General features: G+C 33.7%; 1 protein-coding gene across 1 annotated transcript; it reads left to right on the forward strand.

The window, feature by feature from the left end:
• The first annotated feature begins 3,302 nt into the window (after positions 1-3,302).
• LOC132557656 (D-amino-acid oxidase-like) lies at positions 3,303-23,099 on the forward strand. Its single transcript, XM_060222176.1, has 11 exons — positions 3,303-3,336; positions 13,049-13,236; positions 13,994-14,117; positions 14,988-15,064; positions 15,386-15,451; positions 15,598-15,652; positions 16,185-16,286; positions 17,513-17,592; positions 18,235-18,352; positions 19,608-19,697; positions 22,332-23,099. Exons 2-11 carry the CDS (start codon positions 13,049-13,051, stop codon positions 22,449-22,451), a joined length of 1,020 nt encoding a protein of 339 aa, XP_060078159.1. The 5' UTR covers positions 3,303-3,336; the 3' UTR covers positions 22,452-23,099.
• The last annotated feature ends 708 nt before the right edge of the window (positions 23,100-23,807 follow it).

Consider the following 23,807-nt stretch of genomic DNA (forward strand, 5'->3'; position numbering starts at 1 on the left):
TCATGACACAAAGTACTTTCGGTTTGTCAAGTGACTCGATCACGTGTGACGAATCAGCATGCCTTTCGGAACAGTTACATTAGGCTTTACTGTGACATTTATCCAACTATTTCATAGTTTTATAGATTCACGCATAAAAAATGTTGACCTCACTTTTTATATCACGGTCATATATGTAACTACATTTTGCCAAGCTGGTGACTTAAATCCGGAAGTTTTTATTTCTTTACTTTTCACATCAGTGTATTCAAGTTAGATAACAAATAAAAAAAACTTAATTCCTAATGCACACAAGATTTTTCTTGTATTTCTACAAATATTCCTCGCTCCGACCAAAACCACTTCCAGAACATTACCAGCAATCTTTCCTGTAGCGTGCTGCGCATGCTCCAGCCTGAGTCGATTTTTCACCTGTACTGTTACTATAGATTATATAGAGAGAAAATCTTTAAACTTGAATAAAGCATTTTTTCGTTCAAATGACAGTATTTTCCCCGTATACATTTGGATGATAATTTTATAAGCTTTAATATGATATTTGAAAATTAAAAACAAGTTGTGAGGAATCGGTGCCATCAGACGTTTCTGACGTCAATTTTCCTGGCTTATCAACAACAAGTCGATGGGACGGCTGTAACTTATGCTATCAGTGTTATTTCTTCCGTGCAGAACCATTATTTTTTTTATAACACATATGCGTGTGTTTAATGTACTTTAACTATCATTCTGATTAAGATCTAGGCAGTTTACATACTAAAAGTCAGTGTCTTTTGAGTTGTACAATTTTTCAGTGATGACAGATACAAAGCAAGCGTGACTACTATAGGTCAGATGGATATTCGTCAAACGGGACATTAATTCAATACAGGGGCATATGTTGACTTGATTGAGCATATGGCTGTTTAGCATGACTTAAGTTCACCCAATCGCTATCTCGGAAACCCACGGAGCATGTGCCACAAACATAGATTCACTACCTTTCTCTATCGTATCTTGTTTTCCACCCCCTCCCCCATCTCCCCAAAGAATATGACATCGCAGAATACGCGACCAACTTCATGATAATCAACAGTAAACAAACAATATAGATGAATTGAGAAGAAAGCATTTGCAGTTTGACTTTAAAACGATGTTTTCAGTATATATAGATAAAAACGTTGAAAGATTTCAAGTTTGTGTGAGAGTCCTGGTTTATATGATATGAAAATAGGACTAGATGTGATGTGTGACAGATTGTTCCACGACAGGTACAAGGAAAAAAAGACTGTGAATGGCAATTTATGGTCGAAGGAGTAGTCGGGAAGAAACTGGTAATCCATCTTTTTCAATTGTCCTACCAGACCGTGTGTGATATTGAGGATCAAGTTCTGGAGCGTTTAATAATTTATTTTTAATGTGTTAGAGACGCTGTCTGTATCTTACTGATTATTTAGGTTTGTACCTTGACCGCTCTTCTTTGAATCATTACAGTTTTCAGCCTTAAGTCCCCGAGAGTGCTATGGTACTGCATTTTTGGGCGTACATATATCTAGTCGGGTTGTTCTTTTGTTTCATGATGTTGTTTCATTTCAGTGCTTCTAAGTATAAGCCTTGGTATGACTTTTTCTACTGTGATTGTAATATTGTTTCCTTGGTATTTGATTGGATTGCATTAGCGTGTTTCAATCATTTCACACTTGTCAGGGTTAAGGATATCAGCCATTACTATTCCCAGTTTTCTTAAAGATGAAGATCTTCTTGGAGCACAGGCACAAGACAGAACCTGGAGGGTACCGTGGCGCCTGACAGGACTAAGCAAGTGCTGGACTCTGAAAAAAAACCCCAAAATTACTTTTTTATGTATCAACAATACTTGGATTAATACCGAAACTTGTAAGTTTAAGTAGAAATCCTCGGTTCTCAATTTTATCCGATGCTTTTGAAAAATTCATAATGGCTACATCAGTTTGTTTCTCTTTTGATTTATGTAGCAAAGGAGGGTATCTTTCTCATCATCTATCCATTAGTTTTGTAGAAATGAATGGCACGTCAAATGTTTCAATAAAAAAAAATGAAAAATACAAATATATATCAAATATATTTCTATATTTGTTATTTGTTCAAAACTTAAAAAATCTATATATGATGAGCTGTTCAAATCGACCTGCGTCTCGCATCCGTCGTCCTTTCTTAAACAACATTTATTATCACTATAGATGAAGAGGTGTTCGATGATTCTCAGATTTCATTTGCAGGTTCAGCTTGGGCCCTGGTTGCAGTCTCTTCTGGAACTGATCGATAAAATAGCTGATAAACGGTCGTCGGGAATTTTAACTACGAATATAAATTTGTTCTGGAGAATTATGTGATCGATCACTATTAAATACCATACGCAGGTTCGCCTTGGTCCCTAGTTGTGCATAACCCTTGCTGGCTTGGACTGGTCGAAAAAATATGACTGACAGATGGCCGTCTGGATTTTGACTATGAAAATTGTTATCGCTGTTTCTTGAAAAGTACAAGAGTTACCTCTCTCATATATCATATGCAAGACCCTCTTGGACCCAAGAAATTTCAAATAGTTAAAAGAAAGAGGAAAGATGAGAAAAGAAGCTAAAATATCCAATTTTTGATGAAAAAAGAAAGATAAAACAATATCTATCCACAAACTCTAGTGATGCTCTTTTCATCATCTTTTCTGTTTTTTTTTTCATTTAGAATTTCATACACGTCAGTGTTGGTGGAAACAGAAATTACGATGTTTTCGTCTTTTTCCACAACAGCCGCACATCTCTTTTGTCGGCGATTTTACTACACGCTCAATTGCATATTTTGTATGTTTTTTAATTCTTACATGTTATAAAACTTAAGATAGTACCACTACATGTGTATGACTTCATCTACAAGAAAAGTAGTTATATTCTGTAAAATAGCAAAATTTTCGCGAAAATGTATTTTTTCTTTCTTTCTTTTTTTTTTTAGCTTTCGGAGAGTATTCAGAAAATTGGATCTTTCACCTAACCATGACAGGTTTATTTCTTTTGACTTTCAATTTTGCGGTCCAGTGGTCCATGGTAAATTATATCGCTATTTCTAATCTCTTCACTTTATTGCATTACTCGCTTGACAAACATTATCCTTATTGACCGAGGTGTCGCGCGCTTTAAAAGGAGAGGAAGCATAAATTACCCAATTTCCTGTCTGAATGATATTTTAAAGACATATGTAATGTGGCCTTTCACCCTGTACGCGAGCAGCGATAAGGAGCACGCTTGTCGGACATGCGTACACGTATCATTTAATACTTCCGATAGTTAGATACAACATCGTACACATCGTACAAGCAGAGGCACGAAGGTATGTATTCGTTGTTTATATACGCGAATAGATATTTGTGAAATATGCATGTTGATGCACATCTATCACGTGCACTGGTGTCAGGTCATTTTGTCTCAGAGGATTGGAAAGACAGGTGAAAAATAAGAACATTTGATTAATTGAAGGAATATGAGTGTCTGTACAATATTGCTACATGTGCCGCCTGGGTAAGAGGATACTAGCACACGATGTCTATTTTTAAATGTTTTATACGCCCATCGTATAACAGGCCGTATTATGGTATGATATTGTCCGTTCGTCCGTCCATTCGGACGTCCTTATTAAACTTTTCCGTGCTTGCCCACTTTGGCACTATTGTTCTATTATTATTTTTTCTCCAGTATGCACAAATAAAACATATTATATGTACACACGAAGTGGTATTTGTTGACACGCGCCACCAGGATAAGTTACAAACCTTTTTTTAAAAAATTGCATTCGGTCCAGGCATTGGCCATTATGTCAATTTATATCGTCATTTTACGATAATTGTGAGCAAATCTTACCTGTGATTTAATTTCAAGTATAAAATATGATTGATTTATTGATACCCTCATATATGTTAATGTATTTTTCCTTGATTAATTTTCATAGTTTATGTCAAATATATTTATAGTCACCACACGATCCAAACCGTAGAATCGTTCCACCGTACCGACTTCCTTCATATTAGTCTTATCATTACTTCACGTGACTTTGCTCTTTTTTGCCAATTCAGTGCTTTTTGTTTACATGACATGTTCTGTTTGTTCTTTTAAATGTAGTTCTATAAGTCTGTTTCAAATGCTGGTTTGAACAATATGGTTTATTCATGAAATTCAAGATACCGATCCGTTATTCTACTTCGTACTTGGGTTTCACATTTGAAAATGGGTAATTCTTTAATGTGTTAGAGAATAGCGACCGGTACCTTTTATTGTAAGGTCTACGGAAGATGTTTGATGACGTAATTTATCACTTTTTATTTTGGTGTAAACTCTTCATCGATTTCATAGCTCTTTGTTTTCGTTAATTTATCAGTTTAATACTATGTTTTATTGTTTCCGAAATTTTGAATTTTCAATGATTTTGTTAATGTCAGTCCTTCAGCATATGGATGTCGAGTCCAATCCTGGTCCGAGATTTGGCGAGATTTCCATATTTCATTTAAATGTTGATAGTGTGAGACACAAATTAGACAACATTGAAGACATGGCAAATGAATATGACGTTGTGTGTCTAACCGAAACTCATTTAGGTGATCAGGTTACTACCAATGCTTTATGTATTGAAGGTTTTCATTCTCCTTTTAGACTTTGCCGGGGATGGTATTTTGGTTTATATAAATAGTCTTTTGAAAGTTGATCGTTTGTCTGAATAAGGATATCCTGGTGATTAGGTAATATGGACCAAAATTAGCCTTCCTCACTCTATTTACATTATTGGAAAGGCTTATAGACCAAAAAACTCTAACTTATCGTTTTGGGAAACTTTCAGGTTGTCTGTAAATAATGCTCTCGATATATCTCCTAGTGTTAAAGTAACTAGGGATTTAAATGCTGACTTCCTCACTGCTTCAAATAATCATGTGCTGTTTGATATCATTAACTCCTTGTCACTAACTAATGTTATAAAATATCCTACTCGTGCTGGACGTACTAGATCTAGCTTACTAGATCCTATACTATTATCTGATTCTATTTCCTGTATTGACTCTTCTGTATTTTCTATTGGTAGATCTATTAGTGACCATGAATGTTGTACGGCTTCAATTAATATTCCTTGTCTTTTTAAACCGATCTATAAACCTAAAATTTGGCAGTAAAAAAGGGCAAATTTTGAAAAATTCAATGAACTTATATCTAATCGTAATTGGATAGATATTGTTTTATAATTGTGATTAAGTTAATGCTGCCTGTGATTGTTTTACGGACATACTTCTGTCGTTTGCTAATGAGCGTACTCCCAGTAAAGAAGTAAATATACACCCTAATGATAAGCAGTGGATGACCTCTGAACTTAGAAAAACTTAAAAATAAGGGATAGGCTTCATGAAATAGCAAGGTCAACCAAACGTTTGGTAGATATTGATAAATTGAAATAACAGTGAAACAAAGTTAATAACATGAAAAAGCATGCACGTGCTACTTTTTATGAAAATGTCTTTGATATCATTGACGGATAGTCGTCTTCGGATACAAGTCTTATTGGAAATTAATCAAAAGGTTAATTAAAACGTCCGATACTTCTCAACCTATATCTTCCCTTATAGATCCTGTTACCTATGACATAATTACCAGAGATGAAGATAAAGCTGTATTATTAGATAGTAGAATCACTAGATTAGAGAACATGTTCTACAGATATTGAAGCTCGACATGGCCTCGGGTTTGGATGGAACTAGCTACCACATGCTAAAAAATGCTGCACATACTGTTCGTACTCAACTCGAAATTTTATTTAATATGTCTTTATCAGCAGGGATTTATCCAAACAAATGGAAATAAGCTAATATCATGCCATTTTTTAAACAGACATTCTCCTTCGAATTATAGACCTATTTCCTTGCTGTCAACTGTTGGTAAAGATTTTGAAAGAGTGATTTTTAAACATTTGTACAACTATGTTATAAAAAATTCTTTGTTTTACAAATATCAGTGTGGTTTTATGCATGGCCATTCAACAGCGTATCAACTCATTAATATTTACCACAAATTTGTATTGCACTTGAAGAAAAAGACATACATGTAATGTATTCTGCGACATTTCCAGAGCCTTTGACAGGGTCTGGCATAGAGGTCTTTTGGCGAAATTGAAAGCATACGGAATTTCAGGAGAATTGCTTACTTGGATGGAAAAGTATTTATCTCACAGATATCAAAAGGTGTTTTTAAACAGTTCATATTATTGTGAAGGGCTCATTGAGACAGGAGGCTCTATTCTGGGACCACTTTTATTTCTTATTTTTATCAATCACATAGCAGATGTTTTTGAATCGACGTCTCGTCTCTTTGCAGACGATATGTCATTTCTTAAGTCATCTTCATCTTGTCTAGAATTTCAAGAAACGTTGATTAGAGACCTGGCCCCACTTGTATAAAACATCTCAACTTGAGATTTCCTCAAGTCGAGATTTTCCTCAGCTAATATCTCCTTGAAAATATCTTGTATGAAAATTCCTCAAGGAATTTCAGGACATCCTAGCCGATGCCTTCCTCCTGTTCCTTGAGAATATTTTGTACAAGCCGTTTTTGAGGAGATATCAGCTGAGGAAAATCTCGACTTGAGGAAATCTCAAGTTGAGATGTTTTATACAATTGGGGCATGAAGACTTTAAATACTTGGTCAAAAACTTAGTTGGTTAATTTTAATCCTGAAAAAAACCCAAATGTATTATTTATATTAAATTCAACTGATATCGAAGAAGATTTAGACTTTGAGATGGAAAGTTTTAAATTTTACAGACTATCATAAACATTTAGGTGTAACCTTTAATTCGAATGCAAAGTGGGGGGATAATGTAAATGAAATTGACACTTCGGTTTTGAAAAATTAATGTCTGAAGGAAATTGAAACGCTTATTACGTAGGGGTGCTCTTTTAAAATAATTATAAGACGTTTATTTTACCTGTTTTAGAATATACTTGTGAGTTGTGGGACGGTTGCAGTATGTTTGAATCAGAAAAGTTAGAAAAAGCCCAACGTGAAGCGGCTCGCATTATCTTAGGACTGCCTTCATATTCCCCTATTAATACTTTATACTACGAAACGGGTCTTGAAACCCTATCTAATCGCAGAAAAATAGGAAATTTCAACTAAGGTAGAAGATGCGTAATAAATTAACTCCTGAATACCTTGATCATCTTTTGCCGCCTTTCTCTGGCGAAAATAATCGTTACGACTTACGTAACAATAATAACTATAGGATTCCTCCTTTCAGAATGTCTCTAACTAATTCTTCTTTTCTTCCTTCTAAAATTTACTGTTGGAATAACTAAGAAAATTTGGTTCGATCCCAACCCACTATTAATTCATTCAAATCTTGTTTAACACAAAATAATCAGTTAAACCCACCAATTCACTATAAAATTGGAAATCGCAAACTTAATACATTGCAAACTAAGCTCTGACACCATTGCAGTTCCCTTAATTATGGCCTTTTTAGAGTTGATATCGTTGAGAATGCCTCTTGTGAATGTGGTCATCCTTGTGAGAATGTCTTTCACTATTTTATTTAATGTCAACGTTTCTCGAACGAAAGACGTGTTTTAGTTAAAAATCAAATAATTGGAACGTTGCGTTAGATATAGAAATTCTATTGTTTGGCAATTCTCAATTTTCCGTGGACCTTAATGCAAACATTTTTAGATCTGTGCAAAACTGTATTTAATCCAACAAGAGATTTTTATGCCAGTGTGTAACAATAATTGTCATGATTGTAATATCATTTGAAATGTATATTGGGAGAAGGCTTTGATAAGTTGCAATAACTAATCCTAACTTTAAACGGAAGTGTGGCTGGAACTTTCTTATCCACATTTGTTTTTGTTTTTGTTTTTTTTTCAGCAAAAAAAAACGCAGTTGATGTGATATTGGTCAAATTCTTTTAAATATATGTCTTTATATTGATTTTCTGGGTCTCAGCAGTGTTTACAACTTTACCCTCCTTTTTCTACCAAGATTAAGTAAATATTGCTTAAAAAACTGAAGGCTCTAAAGAATTTTTGATTTGTTAAACAAAACGAAAACACAATAGCAGAGAGAAGAGAAAACGGTGGGTGAGAGCAATCTGGTTTTAGTTATGAAAACTGGTTAAACGTAAGCACCACCTTTACAAATCCGACTAAAACTATATTGTCTTTAACCATATTTTGATTACATTTCATTACATTACTCACTTCTTATCTCTGTGTAACTCTGAAAGGGAAACTTTTGTATATTTATTTTGAAGACTTTTTTTTATCATTTTTTTATAATCTAAATATGTTGTCAAAGACTTTATTCATACATTTTCTATTGTCATGGAAACACATAACCCTCATCACAAATTTAAGGTGTTTTGGTCCAACGCTCTGAAACCTTTCAAGATAATTGCTAAAAACATCTTACACTTATTAAGCTAGTAGTATATTTTGCTATGGGGAAGTTCTCCATTAAATGCTTTATCTGTTATGATGGATAGCCCAGATCACAAAGTTCAGTTTTTTTCAGATCAGTTCTCTTAAACCTTTCAAGGTAATTACCCGGTACTCAGAACTTTGTACATGCATCAAGCTAGTACTCTAGTAGAACTTCTCAATTTCATTACTTTGTATGGAACAATTAAAGATAAGAAACAGAAATTAAACTTGTTGTAATATTAACACACACACTCTCACATACACACACCACACACACGCCCACCCTCACACACACCACTGCCGGTTTATGTAACAAACCGAGGTAAATTTGAAACAATTACAGGAAGAAGCAAAGTGAGGTCTACCGAAATTAACGATGGGAATGGAATACATTTCTGATTAACATGTTTAAAACTATCGCCAAAGCTTGAGCGGTACATAGATTAACAGTTATTCTGATATTTGAAAATTTGAATTTTCACATACATTGTGAGACACAATTGTGTCATGTCATGTCGTGGTATAGACAAACTGAGGTAAACACACTCAAATCCAATTTAACCCAATCCAGCGTAGTAAGGTACATAAAACTTATCTCACTTTAACGAACTACTGTTAACAAACACAATGTAGTAATTCCAGCCAACCTAGCCATGTACCTCAATTTAACGAAATTCTGTTAGCCCCTTAACTCCCAGCTACGCATTTCTACGCATTGTGACGTCGATGTTGGAAAAATTGTCATATCTCCCTTATTGGTGGAGGTATTGACCTACTGATTATATCTCGTGAATTTGTAGAAAATGCTTAACATGTTTTATTAGTAGTAAATTTTGATTTGGTAAATATTTCTTGCGCTTTTTGCGTGTTGAAAATATAAGGCATTTTTCCCGAACATTGATGACGTCGTGTGCACGTTGTACGTAAATGTCTATTCGCGGGTCCAGTTTGTATTCCACGTATATGTTAATAAAGACTGAGATATTTCTCTCGAATGTTAATACATGGATACCTTATATCCAAAATCGTATGCACGTACATTGCGCGTCTGTATTGATAAAGAAGCGATTGAAATTCTCTTTTTTGAACATGCCTCCATTTACGATCGTTGCCGAATCAAAGTCGGAAAATCCTTTAGACGTTTCCGTGAGATGATACCTTTACAATACAATGTATGTCCTATTAAGACTATACGGCGATCCCTCGAATGATTATACACATGCATTTTTCCTGTGATATGACTTCAGAAAACGCGATAAATTTGAAAATCAGGTTTTTATGCATATAAAACAATGACTGCACTCAACTTACACAACTGATAAATATGAATTCATTAATATAGGTGTTCCATGCTTGTTCAATAAAAAAGTACAAACTTGTAGGATACGCTTACGAATAGATTTGTAAACGAACGGAAGAAATTGGAAAAAAATCAATAAAAAATAACAGAATAACCCATCCTATTCATGTAAATAGTTATATATTTTACATACAATATGCAATGATAAAATCCGACTAAATTCATTACATCAGTTTCATCAGTCTCTGACACGATCGGTGTGCATAAGATGGCGATGACACGGAGATAGATCGAAGTCTGTGGTAACACATTCGTATATGTGGATATGTCGGCATGTGTTAGTGAAGCCATGAATGTTGATCATCTTGCGTTCACTTTTTGGAAGTGTCGATTTTCTGGTAATTAAACTTTGTTTCGATATCCACACAAATTTTATTTTAGCTGATATACCACCCAGCTTAGTATGTTGATATCGTCGTGTTTTTCTCACATGAAAGCTTTTGCTGGAAGCAACCGGCGACAAAACTACGACAATCATTGTGTTAAATGACCTCTATCACTATCGTCATGGTTTATATAATGGCTTCGGCGGTGTACTTCAGTGTAGTAGCACTTTCAGTTCCGTACTATCACAAGGGGGCTTACACGATTAAGCCTCCAACTACTTGCACTCGGCTCACTTACAGAATTAAGTCGTGTTTAAGATGAGTATAGCAATAAATAGGACGTTAGACAGTATAAAACCATAAATCTTAAATCAAGTTTTTTTTTCTGGACAGATAACGAAAAAATAAATAACTGCCATTACAAAAACGTTTTTGACTCGATTTCTACCTGGGTTGTCTTTATCTTTTTAATTTTAATTTTCTACTTTATTTCTTGGTTTGATATTCAGGTATTCCTTATATTTATATTCTGACCCTCGTTTCTATTAATTTAAGCTTTGTATGCCTGTTTGTGTTCTAATGTATAGATGAATATAATTCAGGAGTTATATTCCATATCAGAAGAGAAAAATAGGTGTTTACTTGTTAATTGTATAAACGATGTAACGTATAAAACGGGCATGCAACCAGGCAACTATACACTGGGGTTTAATGTAAAGCCTTTAGCGCAGTTTAGCTGTTAAACAACACCTTTGTCACTACCATTCGTAGAACTAGGAAATCTGGGTTACAACCGTATTGTGATAATGTTACTCAAGAAGTAAAATTAATTGGTAGATTTGAAATAACTCCAAACAGCTTTTGACCAATCTTAAACATTTTTTCTAAACGCATTTCTTCAAGAAAGTTTGATATTTCAACTCTGTACACTATCATACCCAACCATTATAGGAAAGAACGCCTTCGTTCCGTTGCTGCGAGCGTTTTCTATTCCACGAAAGTTGGACGATGGTATCAGTGTACGGTTGTAAACTATACTAAGCGAAGAAGTACACGAAGAACAAAATAATAAAAGTGACCGAGTTTCTAGATAACTTCTTTATCGAGTTTGGTGGTAAGATCTCCTAACAGGCTATTGACATACCTGTAGGAACTAACTTTGCCCCTGGGTTGGTTGACTTGTTTTTGTTTTCATATGAGGTTGAATTTATATAAATTAAAGACGTCTTGTCGTTAAATAACACGAAATTTATTGACCACGTCTATTGCACATTTTTGTCTAAAAATATTAGAATTGAAAGTCAATAGGTTCTTCTACATCAGCCGCTCGATATCTTCCTAAAACGAAGCCACCATGACAGTTTTCCACCAAGTTGTATGATAAGTGTGGTGATTTCAATTTCCTCTTGTGAATTTCGCATTTCTGGATAGCAACCTTCCTGCATCCCTAACCTATTGTGTTTGCATGTCGCAGTTGATTCAATATTCAAGGGGTTCTTCTTTTAATCACTATTTTCCTGCAAGAAGTCTTAAAATGACAGACAAATTGGTAACACAGCGTTTCGAATGATGCAAGTTGATGAAAGGTAAGACTAGGTATTCATGATAGAGTAGATTTCCTTCCAGAATAAACGATATAATATTTTGGTTATTCAGATTAATTTCTAATTTTAAACATTTGCCCTTGATTATATAATGCTATACATTAAGTATTCTCGAGGTTTTTAAATCAAAATAAGTATATATTTACCACAACTGAATTCTTGTTGATCAAATCATAGCACCAGGGTTTTAGCCATAATCTTCTGATTTAAAAAAAAAATATTATATACATTTTCACAGTCCAATTATTATTTTTGGGTCGATTTTGTAGATATTGTTTGATTAATCAATTTTGAATAAAACTGAATTATAGTGAGAGACTGTGGTTTATTGTCTCTTAATTCCCTCGGTGTTAAATGGTCTGTATAATGTAATCCTGCCGACTGACTTCTTCTGCTAACGGCTATACTGTAGCGTTGACGTCGTTACTGTGTTGGTCGATGGGTTTACTATGATAAGGGTTCTGATTACGAATGAAGTCATACATGTTACAAGCTATTACGCTCTATCTTATAATATTTAATGCAATCTAACTCTGCTCTATTTAAATACGTGGCATACATCAAAATTTAGTCACCATTCCAGGTATGTTTCAGTGTCCGGGTGAATTTCGTTATGCAAGAGATAGTTTGTTGCTATGTTATCATTCCTTTACTGGTTATTACTGTTCCTGTAAGATATAAGGCCGCTGATCGTTCGATTGTTTATCTGATGTTATTGTATCGACTGCAACCTCCTATATCTGTATTTATAGTTGAAAATTTGATGACGCCTATGTGTAGTCGCACTTAAGGTATCACTTATCCCATTTAGATATTCCACTCACTGTCATGTAGCATACTTCTCTTCTAGTTCTTTGCTGTCCAGATATGGCAAGATAGTAACGTATGCTTTGTACGAAACGCATGAACCAGTGACAAGAGTAGTTAGTCCGTTTTATTTACCATGTGCATAGTTGTATTTCATTTTTGTTAATGACATGACATTTTAAACTCATTAGTGTAGGTGTTGATGTTTTGTCAACGTTATGTTGAAAAATGGATAAATAATTATTTATCCAGTTTTGCAGGAATGGGTTAGGGATTTTGTCATTGATTTTCAGAAAGAACATTAAGGTTTATTAAAAATGCTATATGTTGGCAAAATGTGAACTTTGAAAACGTGACAGTCAGGATCGGGTTAATCGCCTTTGAAAAGTTAGAGGTTACAAGGGACGTGTCCGAATTTATCATCGTGTAAATATTTAACACTGTTGGAGTATTTTATCACCCACGTGTGTTGTGTACATTTTCAACTGTTTTCAGATGCGTCGCCGTGTGTGTGTACTGGGTGCCGGAGTGATAGGACTGTCATCAGCTGTGTTTATCCAGGACTTGATCCCAGACGTTGACGTCACAGTAGTGGCAGATACATGTACGCCATTCACACTGTCGGACGATTGTGCTGGCTTATGGATGCCATACCTTGTAGATTTAACGGACAAAGACGTCATGTAAATAAAAATTTATATGAGAATCTCTGTCAAATGTCGTGCTATAACTATGATCACTTATATATATATGTATGGCTGAAACTTTAGTACTATTTCCCAATTATTACAATCTATGTTTAACTTTAGCCATATGGCCAATCATTATACAAATATACAACACCATGTACTTAGTTGTACAATATAGAATATGTGAAATTCTTGCTGAAAAAGGATACATGTTTCATTAAGAAAAAATACCATAAACCGCCACCATGTGTTAGTGATTTAGCTGCCTTCCACTTGACACATATTACATGCTATAATCAAACGAAACCAGAACTTCTCTTGATATAGGATGAAATTATTGCCATTTCGGCCGTTCGAATATGTTCAGTCCTTAGAACAAACATAACGTCTACAGTACGTTAATGATAGGGAAGATATGTCAGTAAAAGGTCGTAATCGTTGTAACCAACCAAATGTTTACAATAATGCTAAGAAGATACATGAAAAACGTCGTAGTCCTAATTAAGGCTTATTTGTTATCATACAATGATAGCACTCTCTAACAAAACAGAGATAAAAAGGTAAAACCCCAAGAAAACGCAGTTCATCTTGTTCTAGCAAAATCAGAATGGTACATTACGTTTCTGTTGTTCTCTTGACAAGTTTATAAAAATCAACACAGTATATAATTCTTCCCTCCATGTGTTATTTATATATAGATGTAGACTTCTTGATAGAATTTTGGAGAATGTTTCGCGTTTTATATTTTAAGGCGATGGTCAAGTGACACGTTTGACTACCTTAAAAGTCTTGGTCATTCAGAAGAAGCCGGTGACGCTGGAATACAGTTTGTGTCTGGGTACTACTTTGTGAGGGAATCAGCATATACAGGCCAGGTATCTAGGACAATAGTGTAATAAAAAATGATAATCATTTATAGTTATAACAAGTTGTATTCAGTATTTATATGTAACATAAGAGGGTAATGTAAAGGTCATAGGGGATTTCGAATTAAAAATATCTGCACACTCTCTCTACACGGGCACGTTAACCAATGTTACATTTCATAAGGTAGTACATGTCTGTTATCGGTGATCACTTATCATTTCCCTGGCACATAACTCCTGCAAGATTGTACAAAAGACACACAAGTTATTAGTACCTTTTACAGTTGTTACATGTTGTGGAGCTATAAACAATTAACTTTACTGCATCATACTGCTATTTCGTCCTTCTAGGACTCGTCATTGACGTTAACCGCGACTGAGGAAAATCCAATGTGATGAAAAGAAAAGTCAAAATCTAGATGCGGAGGCGCACAAGTCCCGTAATCAATAAATTTCGTAATTTTCATAAATGTCATGAACAAGTGTTTATTGAAACGATGTTTGTTTATTTATGTAATACACAAGCATTATTTGATACCCGTATATAGATACAAGTGTAAAAATACAACTAAGGTAAACGACACAGCTTACCTATATAATATACAGGCGAGGTAACTACTTCATCAAGTATAAATGCAATACAGGTACGCACATTGCGCAGGTATGGTACATATTTTACCTAGATATGAATTTATTTCAGATAATATGCATATTTTATGAATGTAGGGATACAACATACAGACAATAATCTCTACATACTGTTTATCATACTCATTTATGTATCCGATGCATTGCTTATGATTTGAAGAAAGAAACATAAAAGTTTTGTTAACTAATAATTATACATAATGCCTTAATATTCAAGTGTACTATTACCAGGAACCTCCATGGAAGGACCTTGTTGTAGGGTTCCGTAAACTGACGCCAGAGGAACTTCAAATAAGCCCTAAGGCACGGTCAGTTTCCCTTTATTTTTATCAAATTTATAAGTCGAATTAGGGTATGAATGTATAAATGATAATTATTATTAATCTTTTGAGCCCTGAATATGCGCGTAATTAGAAGTCATTACGTTGAACATACATGTATGTAACATATTGTGCGATTGTGATTGTGTAAGAAATAGGAGTAAAGGAGGAATTTTGAAGTATTTATTTAAAACCCTCATGATAACATGAACTATTCTTACACTATTTTTAATCAGGATATCAGGATAATCATATATGTTGGACACACTCTCGAAATGTTTCTATTATACTTTTGTTTCATCATTTCAGCGATGGCTATTTCTTAACGACAGTGATAATGGATGTAAAGCGTTATCTTCCTTGGCTCACGAAAAGGTAAATCTATTAACATAGATTCCAAAATGATTTTGAGCTAGTTATCTGTATTTATACATTTGATTGTTTTATGTTATTAATAGATGCTATGGGCCAAGATTACTATTTATCTGATAATCTGTATTCGATTTAACGTTCCGTTGCAGGATATTAGATAGACGTGGGAGGATTCAGAATAGAAAGATCCAAAACTTGGATGAGGTAGGGACATTCTGCATTGAAATGTAACTAAATGTATGAACATTATTACTATCAAAATTGTTTCTATTGTAATGTTTTGTGCTGTATATAATTAAAATATATATTATACAATTTTAAAGTTTATTCCCTCTTCCGTTATCATTGCCTTCGAAATATCTCTTAAGTTCATATGTTTATTACTGATTGTGGCAATATCGAATGCCAATCAGATTATTATAGGGCGAGACAATACCTGTAAGTACATTCAATAACTGGAATAAATGGAATTTTATATTATGTTACCGAACGATGTGTGATGACGTCGTGATACTGTCGACTGTAACGTCAACTTCCTTGGTTTTTTAGGTAGAATTAAATTACTTCATATTTGTGCCGTGAAAGGTCGATGGGAAATGCAAAACGTCGTCAAATTCTAATACTTTAAGACGGCAATACTGTGGTTAGTTGAGATAATGCCGTATTCCAGATGAAGATCGTTATTTGTTTCTTTCATCGCAATCCGCTCAACTGTGTTGTTGCTGACGTTCTTCAGCTGACAGAAGAATATGACGTTGTGGTGAACTGCTCTGGGATGGGTGCTAACCAGTTGTGTAATGATTCACTTCTTCGTCCGCTCAGAGGGCAAGTGATAAAGGTTCGTATATCAAGAATTGTACAAAAGACATCTGTAGGTTCAGCTCTGATTCTTTGTTGGCGATGACTTTACAATATTGTCAACGTTATTGAGTTAGATGTCAGACAGTCTTGCAGACAATGGGAGCACACTTCTTGATTGCAGCTGACACTGGCGATGTCCCCGAAGTTTTAATTTACTCGAATAGTGCCACGGTTCAGAACATACATATGGTCACATGTCATTGACGTTGTTCTGGAATTTAAGTGTCAGGATAAGTGGAAATTAAGAAGTTAATTGAACTATTGGGCTAAAGCGCCTCCCAAGCTGTATTTTGTTCGTATTTACTTTTGAAAGGTGATAGTGAATTGTGTGTCTTTTACACAACCTTAGCACCCCTCTCAACTCCAAAGACATTTCGGTACTCTACCGTCATAGGTTTAATTCAATCATCATATAGTTTAACATTACCACATTATTATCATTTACTAGTAGGCTTCAGTTAAGCTTGGCGATGTTGCATTTTCTTTTGCGATACTTTCCTCTCTCTGTATCGCTCCGGAGTACTGTGTCGTAGTTGATTTGTTACCAAATACCTTTCTCATCATACCATGAGGTCTGATCTTATATAGATGCTAACGAAGAGGGTTTTTGAAAGTGTCATATTGCCTGTTAACGAAGAAATGGGTTAGAAAGTTACAGATTATTTTGTTTTCGCAGACTAATAACATATATCTTCATTTTTTGCACGGAATGGGGGTTGGTTTTTGGTTTGACGATGCGTTACTCCGATTCTCTATTTGAGGTAACCTAGACGCCTGGCGGATGTCTTCGCTTAAGCAGAAGGCCATCTCATCCACATCTTTTCATTCGTGTTCACATTTTTCTGTACGCTATTTCAAATGATAAAGGGACATAATTTCTGTTATATACATACCTAATACAAGAAATAGCTTGTGGTAAAAAACCAAAAAAGTAATTGGCTAAAATTGATGATGTTATTTTGAAAATATTGTGTATTTGAAATGCTTCCTCTTTGTCAAATGTATTATGCGCTATAGACCCATTTCGTTTGGCTCCTCGAATATGATGTAAATTATAAATTTATTTCGATGATGTGTGATAATCAATGATAATTAACAAAAAATAACTGAAGACAGCGAAACCTTACTTTAACATTGGTACAATTTTGCAGAATGAAGCATAGTAAAAAAACAAATTAACACCATTAAATATTTCATTTGCAGGTATCTGCTCCCTGGGTTAAACACTTTTACATAAATCCAGATCCTACAGATGAACATAAAGAAGTATACATACTTCCAGGGTAAGCTGTAAATGGTTTATAATGCAAACAACATATTCCCAGTTCTTTAAATATTTAAAAAAAAAAACCCGTAGTTCTTTAAGCCGCAAATGTCCTTCTTATCTTAGAAAAGCAAAACATGTACATAAGAACTGTTGTACTGGAAGTCGTAGATGTCATTGAAATTTCAGCTATAAAGAACTTGTCAGCAGTCCTTACCATTGATAATTATTTTCAAAGTATAAAACTACTGATGCATGTAAGTTTACGCTTTTTTCATAAAATAATTGTGTGAAATGAATGCTGAACATTTACTTAACATTTAAGACAATGTGCAGAAAAAATGTTGAATTCATTGTTCGGAAAGAGATTCATTGTTTGGCATAGGTATATTCCAGATTTCTATGTTTATCACAAACAGCGATTGAAAACTATATTTTGCAGTTTTTATAGCTTTCTGTGGCTATTTGTACTAAAGATAAACAAATTTCTTGAATTCAATTATGGCAATGGCAAATATTTCTTTTGTGAAGGATCAGGCTTAACAAGGTTGTTTTAAAAAGTTTTTTACGTCATGATTTTAAACAGTTTTTATATCACGATTTGAATTATAAGATAGATATGACCATTAGGTTTAAACAAGAACATTTATTATATTGCCAGGCCATATGATGTAACTCTAGGGGGTACTGGTCAACTCAACGACTGGAATATTGATATGGATGAGAAAGATAAGCAGAGAATATTAAAGGATGTGTGCAAACTTGTGCCAAGCCTCCGGGTACGTTTTAAGGGGCATTATTATATTAAATGCGACATCTCGAAATTCAGTGCATCATCATGCTATATGAAGTGTCACATAATATAGTTAACTATTGACTGTGCAACGTCTCATAAAACAGTACATTATAGTGCTAAATGTGACGTCATTTAATACGATACATTATAGTACTAAATGTGCCAGACGTCACATCTAGCATTATAATTTACTGCATTATGGGCCGTCTCACGATACAGTATATAATAATGCTAAATGTGACATTTCATAATAAAGCACATTAAAATGCTATTATATAGTATTTAATAGTGCTAAATTTGGCTTCTGATAATACTTTATGTAGTAGTGCTAAATGTGAATTATCATAACAAACAACATTATAGTGTTAGATTTAGCTTTTCGTAATACAGTATATCACAGGACCAAATCTGACGTCTCATAATACAGTACACTGTAGTGCTAAATGTGACTTCTCATAATACAGTACATTATAGTGCTGAATTTGACGTCTCATAACTGCTCATCATAGTGATAAGTGTGATTTTTATAGCACAGTGTATTTAAGTTTTAAGCGATGTGTCAGGATACAGTGCATTGTAGTTAAACGCGACGTCTAATACTACAGTATATTATAAAGCAACGTTTTTTGGTATAGTAGTTTTCAACTTTACTTTCTCGATAATCAGATTTTGATGTATAGAATGCAAATTATTATTGCTTGCGGATTGTGTCAGCTATTGGGACTGGACTCTGTAACTTCGATGTTTTATTTTGTGGCAAAGTCAGAATGATAATCCTTGCCAAGAGGGGTACATCAACTAGTCATGCTATTCATTCAACTGCAGAATTGACAGTTTTTGAGATTCATGTATTAGTAAACGCAAATGGGATTTCTGTGTAATTGAATAATATACTAGATAATTCTTTTACCAAATATCAAGAAATTTCGAAGGTTATTTCATAAATTTAATTCCACAATTGGGATATATGAAAATACTTGATTTTTTATACCTACATTTACGAAACATTTTGATTGGACATTAATGTACTTTGTTTCCAATTTGTTTTATTTCCACTTTTTTTGTTTGAATATAGATCGTCACACCTAAAAATGTTTAAATGTGGGAGACGTCAGTATTTCTCTAAACTCTTGTGTCAATGGAATATGTGGAACACTTATGTTAGATAAGACATTGATAGGTACGTCTGTTAATGTTGAATTTTCTTTTTCTGGTACTCGTCTTCTTTATGTTTACAGACCGCAAGACAGTTACGTGACTGGGTCGGTTTACGACCGCTGAGGTCTCCTGTACGTTTGGAAGCCCAAAAATTGCCAGGAAAGAAAACGGTATTGTCACGCACTCCTAAAATTCTATTTTTATATTTCATACTATCCTTAATGTCTCCTACCCCACATTCCCCGCTGACTAAATGTTGGGGTAATTTGAAATCTGAGATGGCCACCATGCCCGCCATCTTGAAAAAAACATATTCTTAACATCGTCTCCAGTTCTACTGGTCCCATTGAGTTAAAAATTGGTCGGAATGATTAGGAAAGGTAGCAAACCAAGTTTTGTTGTTTTTCGACCTTGTCAAAAGTCCACGTTTCTATATGAAGTACCATTAGATGGATGGTGGTTTCGTTTTTCCGAATATTGTTGAGAGAATCAATAACATTTCTTGAAAGGAGAGTGCTATTATAATGCAATCCATGTAAGCATAAACATAAATGAATTGCGGATAGAAATGATGAGGTAACGCAACCAATTGATATCCAACCAAGATTATTACAATTTGATAAAGTCTCCTGTCTTTCAGGCAAATATAGTGTTCCTTATCAATATTAGTTACGCTAATCATGTACTGTCATTTTGATTAAGAATACTATATATCAAGATCAATACTAGTACAGAAAAACACCACAAACCTGGTATTAAAGGGCAATTGTAAATTTAAATAAATGTTTTAACTGTATGTTATTAAATATATGACAGTGACAAAAGAAAATGATACATAGACGAACAATGAGGATTCGAAAACAAGTGCATAAGTACTCATATCGATTCGTCCCAAATGGATTGTAACTAGTTGGAATGCAATCGCTGAAGAAGTAACATTAATGAGCTCAGTATCAGAATGGTTTAAGTACATTATATTGATTTAAAACACGAAGTATTCTGATATTTTGTATTCATACGTTAAATCTGTATTGTACATTTACACGTGTTACAAGCTTTCTCCAATAATACAGATTTCAAAGTTATTATAGATTGTTTTAACCAACACAATAATTACACAAAAATAATCTTGCACTCAAATAGTTTAGACTCACAAATAAATCAGGATTTCCATATTACAGCTGATCGTCATTATACCCATTATACATCATTATATTTCACATTGTAGTCTTAACTGATGGAAGTTTGGAGAGTGGAAGAGAAAGTATACAGTAGTTTCGACAGAATGGTTAAAAGAACAAATGGGACTTTCAACTAGATTTCGTAAAAAAGGATTATCAAGAGAAATATATTTCATCTTTTACAGTTATAGTAATAGGATGGAGCAAGATCATTGAGAGAGTTGACCTTCATGGACTTCTTAATGTTAGTGAGTGGTGGCTTATGCTTAACGTTGAAAAGAAGAGCATTCCGTTAGTCAACAGAAGACGGTGAAAAAGAGTCTTTATTTTAATTTCATCTGACAGTAATTATTCGCGTTTTTAGTATAATGAGAATGAATGTCAGAATGACGAGCGGGGAGTATGTTAGGTTAGTAGGAGGGACACTGATTATGATTAATCTGATGAAACTGTGTTGTTTTGTGTTTACATCTTCTCTCAATATGATCGTCCCAACCAGTGAAAATTGATGTCAATGCTAGCATTTTCTGACAATAAGCTCTTTTATGTTAATTGATCATATCTATGTCGGTAAGAACGTGTACCTTTACATGTATGCAAGAATGAAACAAAATCTAAACAAGCACGTAATAAAGAGAAAAACTAAATTAACTTTATAGCAGAGTTTGTTTCAAGGCCACCAGACTCTTCAACTAATTCTGATGACAAAAGCAGGATGAAATTGTCATAATTAAACCAAACAGTTTAAGATTACTTGTGCGTGTTTTATTAAGTGTATGTTACCAATCGCTAGACATAAGACATTAAAGACGTAAAAGTCTACACAGAATTATATTGTTATGGCATTGGTCGTTGTCATAGTTCGTCGGCATAACTGCATTTAAAAAAAACGCTATCAACATTTGATAAACGACAAAAACATACACTAAATACACAGTTACATGCTTCTATTTATTGATTAAATGATTGATTATTGATAGGAAAATAAAATAAAACATGCAACAGTTAGTACAATTTTAATTTCATTGATTACAGATTCGCAATGTTATAACTTACTTAAAAAAAAAAAAAAAAAACAGGAATGAAAAATAGAAACGATGGACCTACAAGTTCCATTAAAAAAATTGAATAATAATTAAATTAAAGTCATCTAGTACGTCATTAACTATTTCACTTACTCTCAGTGTTGTTTAAATACCTCAAGTTGAACCTCGTGCTAAATTTATATGGTAGATATGTTTTTTTCTTATATAAACAAAGTATTGATGTTAATGTACTACAAACTCAGAAAACATATATCCATGTGACATAAATTATGTAGCCGTTCGGATTTCTAAAATTGAGATGTCATTTATGAAAGATGTCTTAGAGTGTGATTTTAAAGCGCGCTAAAATGCAGAACTTGTGATGAAATTCAAAATGCACATATAAAAAAGAAATGCATTTAAAATCCTTTTAATCGTATGATCGTATATTCAGATACATATAAGAAAATGACATTTCTATGTCAAACTTGATATCATTTTAGGTTAATATATATGCAATATACAAAACACATCACCTGGGTATGTTCACTGAATAACCAGGAAATCATGAAGTCAATTTCAAATATATATATTATAGGTCATTCACAACTACGGACACAGCGGTTCTGGTGTGACCTTCCACTGGGGATGTGCCAAAGACACTGCTCACCTAGTGCAGCTGACATTGGAGACACATCAATTGACCTCAAGGATGTAGAGGTCCTGTTTACAAAGACGGCAAATATATTTTCTTGGTAATTCCCGCGTCCGATGTATCAGTAATTTCATACAATCTGTAAAGGAACTCTAATGCATACAATATACACAAAATGAATGTTCATGCATAATTTTGATTTGAAGAAAAAATATTAGTAATTATTTAAATTTCAAATATACAATGAAGATATATATATGTCAATTAATATATTCTATATGAATATATAATTACCGAGAAGTGAATTTAAAATCTGATAAAGGTCAAGCATGACCAAAGCAAGACAAATCAATATAATGGAGATGCAAAGCGTTACACTTTCCTCGGATACTGCTGTTTATTGTTACAATAATAGGTATTACTTACATTTCACCACTGTTACTGGTATTTGGATGTAGATCTTCTTTAATGCTGATGGTTTCAATATGGTTTGGCGATACTCAAATTTTAATGATTACATAAGCAATAACTTTTACTACACAATTTGTGATCAATATGAATATGAGAGTTGCTAGCATCATGATAATGAATGTCGGAATGAAGAGCTGGGAGTATGTTAGATTGGTAGGAGGGATACTGCTCATGATCAGTCTTCAATATGATGGTCCAAACCAGTGAAAATGTATGTCAATTCTAGTATATTATGACAATAAGCGCTTCTATATATTGAAATAAAAATAAAGGTAATTGGTTCATATCTAGTATGTATAACAATTAAATAAATATCTATCATATCTATGTACATGATAACGTGTAATTTCACATGTATGCAGAAATATAGATGGAAAGAAATTAATATAAATATGTAATTACAGAAATATCTGGCTATAAATCAATTGATCTTTTACAAAAGCAGGATTAAATTGCTAAAATGAAACCAACAAGTTCAAGTACACATGTACGCGTTTCCATAAGTATATATTACGAATCACCAGACTTAGGACATTAAAGTCTACATAGAATTATTTAACAAAATTTTGCATCACCACAAAGTATAGTCTTTCAGGACCCGATTTTGGAAAAAATGGCTATTTGAGTGAACCTTTCCTTTTAAGATTATGAAAAACATCCCTAGTTATTTCTTTATCAAAACACAGTAGAAAAGACAGAATTCAGAAGATGTTCAAATAGAAATTGAAGTCATTTTTCAAAATGTATTTGGGCTGCTTTGCAGTTTTAAGCTTGTTAAATGTTTTTGTTTTTCTCATAATCCAAATGTCATTATGCATTTTAGTGAATTCAATTTAAATGAAAGAGAAAAGGTCACCATGAAAATATCAATGAATATATGGTTTTCAGAACAAATGAAGAATGATATGCGAAAATGGATATTTCGTGTTGATCATATTCTGACACTTG

This window comes from Ylistrum balloti, unplaced genomic scaffold, assembly GCF_031769215.1.
Source record: "Ylistrum balloti isolate Yb309-2 unplaced genomic scaffold, AGI_CSIRO_Ybal_v1 Utg370706, whole genome shotgun sequence".
Classification (NCBI taxonomy): Eukaryota; Metazoa; Mollusca; class Bivalvia; order Pectinida; family Pectinidae; genus Ylistrum; species Ylistrum balloti.

Excerpts from the sequence above, each read along its gene's own strand:
- LOC132557656 (XM_060222176.1), top strand. The coding sequence starts at position 13,049 with ATGCGTCGCCGTGTGTGTGTACTGGGTGCCGGAGTGATAGGACTGTCA. Across the intron at positions 15,065-15,385 it reads CAAATAAGCCCTAAGGCACG|CGATGGCTATTTCTTAACGA; the intron begins GTCAGTTTCCCT and ends TCATCATTTCAG. Across the intron at positions 18,353-19,607 it reads AACTTGTGCCAAGCCTCCGG|ACCGCAAGACAGTTACGTGA; the intron begins GTACGTTTTAAG and ends TTATGTTTACAG.